Source organism: Cydia pomonella, chromosome 20 (genome assembly GCF_033807575.1).
Source record: "Cydia pomonella isolate Wapato2018A chromosome 20, ilCydPomo1, whole genome shotgun sequence".
NCBI classification, from domain to species: domain Eukaryota; kingdom Metazoa; phylum Arthropoda; class Insecta; order Lepidoptera; family Tortricidae; genus Cydia; species Cydia pomonella.
Genome location: NC_084722.1, coordinates 2,271,739 through 2,280,262, shown reverse-complemented (window position 1 = coordinate 2,280,262; position 8,524 = coordinate 2,271,739). Strand labels below are relative to the sequence as shown.

Here is an 8,524-nt window from a genome sequence, read left to right as displayed (position 1 = left end):
ATCCAATTTATTTTACCACATTGCGCCACAGAAATTATGCTATTCAGGTATTTATTTTATTCATAAAATGCTTACCAATTGTACAAACGAAACTAAAATACAGTTTACCATTGAATCCGAAAAACTTAAAGTCTATGACTCTACGTGTGTTGATCTACCTATCTACTCTATTTATCATGTAACTATTCATTTACTGTTTGAAGATGAAGTTTGCTCATATTCATATCACCAACGAATATGTAACTCTATGTATGTATATGCTGTTATTCTGTTTCTGTACCGACAAGTTTGTATCGTATCGCGTGCCTAATATGGGTAAACTTCATTTGACAACCCTATATGGGTGACAAGTTGACAACCTATATTGTTTACTATCTACGTAGGTATGTTTACGACATATCTTTCAACGTCCCGACCTTCCAATTAATCACAAAAATGTGACATTGCGTATGCCAGCTAATTTGAATGAATGTATTTACGGTTTAGTCGCGCGGCGTGGCAACGTCGCGGCGCCCGCAGCGGCGAGCTGGCAACGCGATGCGGCTACGGCTCTGGCGAGTTGGCAACGTCGCGCTGATTCAGCACTTCGCAGTATATTTTATTTATGGAGTAACTTTTCATTTTCAAGGCAACGTAATCGTTATCGCTTTTCGTGAATGAGCGATTTGAAGTAAGAATTGATTTCCTTCTGCACACGTTCAATGAGTTCTGATCCAGAAGATTGTTTGTAATGTGCACGTAAAAAGTTTTCTCTAATGTATATCGTTCGCACGCAATAGTAATACATTATATCAAAAAAGCTTGCACGTGTTACGTGCACCCATTACTGGATAAATAATTAAGTAGATAAAGATCTGAATAGACTTGCTGCTTTATGTTTATCTTCATAGGTCTTCTTATTTTAAAGTCCACCATAGTAAATTTCAAAGAATCAGAGGGTCATACATACACAAACGAATAACGTTTAATAAATGAATAAAGCTCTGGCCTGAGGGTTGACTGGCATTAATTTCGCCCTTTGTACAAAATGTAGCATTATTGAACTTTTTTGTTCAACGAGATCTGAAAAAGAAAAAGAAAGTCCTATAAGGGGAGAAATTAAAATATTAAATTTCTGAAAAAAACCGGTATATGTAAACACATTGATAACAGCCAACGGGTACATACATCTAGTATCTAAAGATACTTCTGTAGTTGCCGTTCTCTTTGCTTACTTTGATTAGCACTCTTATAAAGTCTTATCGCTAACGAGAAAGTTTATTTTATTATTGTAGTATTATTATATATCCGACTCAAAATATAAAAACGTACTGGTTTGGCAGCAGTTTTATGTCAGGTATATACCTATATTTGGCATTGGAAGTTTACGCATTTCTTACAAACACGTACGTGTAATAACCCTGTTATTTGCGATTCTTGTAAGTACGACTCTTGCGAGATGCCTACATACATATTTAAAAGCGATAGCTGGTCACGCTGATGTAGTAAGGGGCGTTAAAAATATCTACACATAAATTAATACTTACGTATTACGTCCACTCACAGTGTGTCTGGATAATACACATTATGTATAGTTAGAATCAAAGTAGCGGATCAGAATACACACATACATTAAGTTACTATCATTCTCTAACAACTAACCAAAAAGAGAGATGTCTGTATATATAAAACAATTAGACTGTAAAAGATACTTTTGAACGCCAACTGTCCAGATTCATCTGTAATTGGAAAAGTATTCTAGGGCACCTACTTATTTGCAAATAGGAAGTGATATTGCGAAACTGGGAAATTTAGCACAAATACATTTAGGAAGTTAGTAATGCCTACTTGAATTATGCATTAATGGGAAAATCCCACAGATAAGATAACATTTCATTTTTATGTGAAAAATTCCCGTGTTTCTTTCCAAGATTTTATAGCTCGCTTCCTCCAGCAAAAACGTTAATCAAATCGTTCCACATTCTTCCGCCGTATATTCACGCATTGTTTTCTTGTAGGGAAAAAACACTGATCAGTAATCGTGTTGCATGATCGTATTAGTAAACAGTCTTTGTTCGGTTGGTAAATCAGAGTTGTTTACTAAATATACGGGTCGAGGCAGAGACGTATTTTAAGTCAGGATAGGCCGAGTGTTAAAACTTGCCGATTGCCTAAAGTTTGAGAAACATTTGCATGTGCGTTTTCTATTACGCACTTTACGTAGTTCTTCAGTAATGGTAACAAAACTGACAAATCGGGATCAAAAAGAAAATTTATATATGATAATCTCGCTTTGTATGTTTTGCGATGATTTCTCAAAAACAGGACATTTTATTTTTATATACTTAATGTAATTTCACCTAGCTTTCGTTTCTAATTCTATTTGCGCGTATTCATTTGCATGGAACCAACTAGAAGTCGAGATTGGATTCTGTAGCTGAATTTATCATTCGTGTGCTATGCTGATTTGAATAAGTACAGTCATCCGCAATAACATCTTGCACTATGGAGCACGCACACATATATGACACGATCTTGTTTCTAGGGCCGTAAGAGCGTGTCATTTATTCTCCTTTCATTGTGTACATCATATATTCCAAGCAAATAAACAATCATTGCAAAACTAGTGCATATGCCAAATCTTGGTATTAGTTGCCAAGCGGACCCCAGGCTCCCATAAGCCGTGGCAAAATGCCGGGACAACGCGTGGAAGATGATGACTAAAAAATGCATTGCCTTATCAAAACCATTGACTGCCTTTGACGAAGATCGATTAATCTTTCTTGCATCTGACGCTTCAGAGAAAGGCATCGAAGCCGTGTTGTATCATAAGAATGGGAACACAGAACAACCCATAGCTTTTGCCAGGAAACTTTTCCTTTCGGGTATTCTCGGCTTATTAGGGTTGGCACAACTTGACGTCCTTTGCGTGTACGCCCACAGATAAGATAATGACTTGAATTTTGACAACCCCAAACAATCCTGGCGGCGCTGAGTGGCATCCGAGTTGACAGCAATCGGGCTATCATGGCCTGAGGCGAAGCACGTAGCCCAAGACAGAACGAGATGGCGGCGCACTGTGGACGCCCTCTGCCCCACGCCCCACCTAAGGGACATAGGACTTTAAGTCAAGTCAAATAGCCAAAAGGGATAGTACCATACATAAGAAAAGGACAGCATGATTCGTCTCTGAATCGCTGTGAAACTTCGGTTTTGTAGGAAGTTTATTTTCTGTGCGGTAGTAGCTATTACTTATTCTGTGCTTTTGCCTCAAGGACTATTATTGCAGGAGACTATACGCGCTGTAAAAAGTAGGACGTACAGCTAGTACAGCAGTGGCGGTGTTTTCAGTTTTAGTCGTATGACGTAAATGAGAAATTATTTCTTTGAAATAGATTCCTAGAAATCAATCAAACGCTATTCGATGGCCTCGGTGCTATAGATAAATATAGGAAACCTAAAATCATTATTAGCATGGATTTTAAAAACACCACTTTTAACAACTTCATCAGGGACCTTCTTGAACGGTATTAGTTTAATATTATTAATGTGTTGCCATGGCAACCCTTACGACTTGACCGTTCGTGGACTAGTAATATTAGTACTAATACCGTTCGAGAAATGGGCCTCGGTGAGAGTGGGGCGAGTACAAACAAACACGTTTTAGGGCTGATCTAGACGGCGCGCGAACTCGCATGCGATTTTAGTTACAGTGCGGACTATTGAGATTACAACCAATTCGGCCGACCGATCAAATACCGCAAATCAGCCTTTAGTCTTACCGTAAACGCATATACCGTCTCCGTTTCGTGGGGGTAAATATTGTATTTATTGTACCCAAGTTGACGTAAGATTATTTACTTATAACTCCGTCAGAAACACGCTCAGTTAGTTTGCTTATTCTTCCACTTATATATTTACATAAAACCAGCATATTACAACATTTATTTCACCCATTAATTTCACCAATGCCGACTACTAACACCGGTAACTGACCATAGACCCTATATCCTAGCAATAGGGTTTAAATTCATTTAATAGCGTGGCCGATACAGTTAATAGCATACATTAGACAATTCCGTAGGTCTGTCGGCATGTCTGGCGAACAAAGCAGATGTCATTACTGTCGCCGGGCACCGTGAAATGAGGCATTGGACTGGAATCAAGGTCTCCGGCAAATTGTTGCGACATAAATTGAGGTTCTTGAGATATTTCTTTTATTAGTATGTCTTAGTATCCTGTTGGAAAAGGCTTCCCTTGTTTTTGTTAGTATTTTCACAATATTGTCTGTCCAAGTCGTCCCGCCACCAAATTTTTGGTCTGGAGCGTACCACGCTACACCATCTGTCTGTGGTAATTCTTGATTGTAAAAGTATATCGAAACGAAAGTGGGGGAACAATTTGCACAATTTATAAGGTATTAAAATTTATAATTATCAACGGCGTAACGTTCCAAATTTAAAATTACACCGTATTTGCCTGTATTTTACCGCAGATTTTTACAGATGAGTATTGTTTTCATAATTTATAAGCCTAGTTTTTTGTTTATTTGTCTAGAATTATTATTTGTCAAACTTTATTTTGTGCTACCTTTATATGTTTTGTGAAGAACTTGGTTTGTAACATAACAGGATTCTAACATATCAAAATATCTTAATTCATTTTTAAATCACTTCAAGAACAATAAAATTATACCCTGTGGTAATGAGTGAACTTGCAAGATAGTGAATTATAAAGTTTACTCTTTGCAATCTTACTTAGAAATTAAGTCAGTGGAGTTATTTTTACTTTATTTTAGTCATTATATTTTGTTAGAAGCATTGAAATTCATTACATTTTCTGGCTCAGATATCTCACATTATGAATATGTTTACAGCAAAAACCACTAAAATGACTACACGCAAGGATGTCTTGGTGGCTAAAGTGCAACAATTACAAAAAGACCTCAAAGAAGCCGCTGTGTTGAATACAAAACTCCTCCAAGAGCAGGAAGAGAGTGAACAGGAATTTGAGCGTGTTGTTCGAACAAATACAACTCTCAAAAGTCAGCTTGCAAATCAGGATATTGAATTTGAGGACATGCAAGGGCAGCGGGATGAACTTCAGGCTGCTGTTGACCGGTTCCAGCAATGCCAGGAGATACACGAGCAGGCATTGCAACGCATTCAGGACCTGGAACAACAGCTGGAGGAGTCAGAGTCAAAAAATATTTGCAAGTATTGCTCCGGCCAGTCCGGACCGCCTAACAATAATTTAAGTATTTTTGCTGAATTTAATAGTTTTGAACTAGATTTAGATAATGAAAACACAGGTAGCTCCCCTATGGTAGGAACTGTAGGTTTTACAAGTTCTGTGCCCATAGAGGGCAGCAGTGATAGTATAATTACACTGAAAGGCTCCAAGAAAATAAAAAAATATTTAAAATTAAGTAGATTCATAAAAAGATCAAAACTTTTAGTAAAACGCAATAATTCAGTATTCAAGACACTACAATCTAAATGTAATAGTGTCGCCTTGAGTGTTGAACTTCTAAATTGTCAATACAAATTAGACCGAACAGTAAAAGAGTTGAATCATCAATCTGATGAATTAAATAAATTGGAATTAAAGTTAAAAGACCTCAATAATAGAGACGAACTATCAAGTAAAGCATTACAGGAATACATAGCCTTTATGAATAATGTTCTAGAACCGGGCAGCGGCTACCCTCTGCGCATGGACTCGCCGCGGCCTCCAACGCGCCCCGTGGCACCGGAGTCGCCCGCGCTGCGCGCCGTCCTGGCCGCACCGTGCTCGCCAGCGCTGCGCGCCCTCTTCGCCTCGCGCGCTTCCCTCGCACCCGAGCTGCGCCGCAGTCCCGAGCCTGCCCCCAGCCCCGTGGACACGACGCCACTGCAGCCATCATCACCGCCGAGCCTTATTGAGCGGGCGTGCCTTGTCGAGCTGGCTCCGTCGCCGCCGAGCCTTGTCAAGCTGGCTTTGTCGCTGCTGACCTATGTCGAGCTAGCTCCGACGCCGCTGCCCTTCGTGGAGCCGGCGGCCTCGCCGCCGAGCCTCGTGGTGCCGGCGGCCCCGCCGCCGAGCCTCGTGGTGCCGGCGGCCCCGCCGCCGAGCCTCGTGGAGCCGGCGGCCCCGCCGCCGAGCCTCGTGGTGCCGGCGGCCCCGCCGCCGAGCCTCGTGTAGCCGGCGGCCCCGCCGCCGAGCCTCGTGGAGCCGGCGGCCCCGCCGCCGAGCCTCGTGGAGCCGGCGGCCCCGCCGCCGAGCCTCGTGGAGCCGTGCCCCCCGGCAGGCCGCGCGCCCGCGCCGTCCGCCCCGGCTCGGGCGCCGCCCTCGCGCCGCGCCCCGAGCCCGCGCGGCGGCCCCCGCCGCACCATCCTATACTCTGACGAGGTGGGCTCCGGCCTTGGCGCGCTGCTGGCGGAGCGCTTGTCGCAGGGCGTCCTCAACAACTGTCACCCGGGGACCTCCGCCGATCGACTGATAGAATGTATTTCTACAGGCGAGTTTGACCGCGCCTCCACGCTTATTGTTTTCTTAGGGAATAGTATAGACTGTACTAAGCGAGATATTTTAAAATTATCCGCTACGCTGTCGGCGATTGACCAGAGAGAGGTTGCAAAAATAATTATCTGTGCGCTCCCATATAGAATGTCGAGCAAGGTCAATAAAAGGGTATTTCACTACAATTCTTTATTGTATAACCTTTCCTTGTACAGTAGTACGATTTCGTATTTTGATACGAATAAATTTATACAAGATTTTGTTATGTCCCATAAAAGAACCTACCTACCCAGAAGATGTCTAGTAGAGTGTGCTAACCTGTTAGCATATAATATTGAAGACCCCGTCGTGGCTAGCGCGGCGTCTAATAGCCTTAAGTCACGTAGTATTTTACGCCTTGGTAGCGTAGGTTTTGAGATGGAGCCGTCTGGAGATTTGAATTTAAACTAACCGCTACGACAACGTGTGCACCAGCCGGCTCCGTTCCTATTGATCACTGCGATGCTAGTATGTTTAGTAAAACCGATTTATTGAACTTAGTTCACCAAAATATCCAAGGATTTGCCTGTAAGGAACTTGAAATTGATTTGTTTTTACAGTCCGATAATATTGACGTTCTCTGTATTACTGAACACTGGCTTAAAGGTCATGAGTTTATGTTTAATTTCAATAATCATAATATAGTAAGTTCTTTTTTTAGGAAATCCTGCAATCGCGGCGGGTCATTGATAATGGTGAAACATAATTTAAAAAGTAAGGAACGTAGAGACATTGTTGACATGTCTGTGGAACGGCATATAGAACTTTCCTGTGTTGAGTTGGAACAATTTATAATTGTATGCGTGTACAGGCCCCCATCGGCGGACTATAACTTATTTGAATCGGTCATAGATGAAGTACTTAGTAGTATTTTTAGAACTCCGAAAAATATAATTGTGTGTGGCGATTTTAATATTAACTTACTTGAAAATTCGCCATTTTGTGGAAGGTTATTAAATACTTTTAAATCCTTCAATTTAGTCAATGTATTTTGTGAGCCTACTCGAATCACAACAACCAGTGCTACATGTATAGATAACATTTTTAGTAACAAGGATGCGATTAGTAAATCTGTTATTAACAACCTAAGTTCTGATCACTGTGGATTAAAAGCGTCTTTCAGCGGGAAAACTGAAGAAATTCCTCAAGATACCATGTGCAGGCCGATTTCCGAAAAGCGCCTAGATTTATTCAATCGTAAAATCACTAAACAATTATGTTGTCTTTCATGTAATCAGGATAACCCTGACTGTTTGAGTTCCGAGTTGTTTAACTGTATTAAAACGGAATTTGATGCCTGTTTCATTCAGAAGAAGGTGCAAGGCAAGGCCAAGACTAAATTTTGCGACTGGGCTACGCCGGATATTCACGAGAAAAGACGCCGACTATACGACTTGTATGATTTAAAAGCAACTGATAAAAGGCCGGAATTTCTGGAGTACGTTAAGAATTTTTCTAAATCTTTTAAGATGATGTGTGTCGCCGCTAAAGCTGATTATTTGTCCAAAAAGATACTAAGTTCTAGTGATAAAGTTAAAACTGTATGGCAAGTAATCGGCAATGAAACTGGAAAACGTAAGATGAAGGATCCGCACTACACCGTACGAATTGCTGACACTTTAGTAAGTTCTGACCGTGAAGTGGCAGATCATTTTGAGCGGTTTTTCTCGAATATACCGGTAGAAACAACAAAGTCTCTTAATTCATCGCCAGACGTCGCTGAAGAAATTTTGAAGACAAATGTGGCGGAATGTACAGAAATTTTCAAATTTTCGTATGTCACTCCGAACATAGTTCTTAAGACTTTTAGGTCATTAAATATAAAGAAAACAGAAGACCTATGGGGTCTGTCAGTCAAAGTATTACATTCCATTATTGAATCGATTGCACCATACTTAGCTGAGATTTTCAACAGATGCATTGATGCTGGAATTTTTCCAGATATTATGAAACATAGCAAAATTATCCCGTTGTTTAAATCAGGAACAAGAACCGACTCCACAAA

At 40.9% G+C, this 8,524-nt stretch overlaps 1 protein-coding gene across 1 annotated transcript; it reads left to right on the top strand.

Moving 5' to 3' along the window:
• Positions 1–4,869: 4,869 nt before the first annotated feature.
• On the top strand, positions 4,870–7,762 carry LOC133529296 (uncharacterized). Its single transcript, XM_061866992.1, has 4 exons — positions 4,870–5,290; positions 5,669–6,129; positions 6,163–6,478; positions 7,758–7,762. The coding sequence occupies exons 1-4, from the start codon at positions 4,870–4,872 to the stop codon at positions 7,760–7,762; spliced, it is 1,203 nt and encodes a 400-aa protein (XP_061722976.1).
• The last annotated feature ends 762 nt before the right edge of the window (positions 7,763–8,524 follow it).

Bases quoted from the DNA above. Each gene is read 5' to 3' on its own strand.
- LOC133529296 (XM_061866992.1), top strand. From the start codon at position 4,870: ATGACTACACGCAAGGATGTCTTGGTGGCTAAAGTGCAACAATTACAA. The intron at 5,291-5,668 runs GTAGCTCCCCTA...ATAATGTTCTAG, and splicing joins TTTAGATAATGAAAACACAG to AACCGGGCAGCGGCTACCCT. The intron at 6,130-6,162 runs GTGCCGGCGGCC...AGCCTCGTGTAG, and splicing joins CCCCGCCGCCGAGCCTCGTG to CCGGCGGCCCCGCCGCCGAG.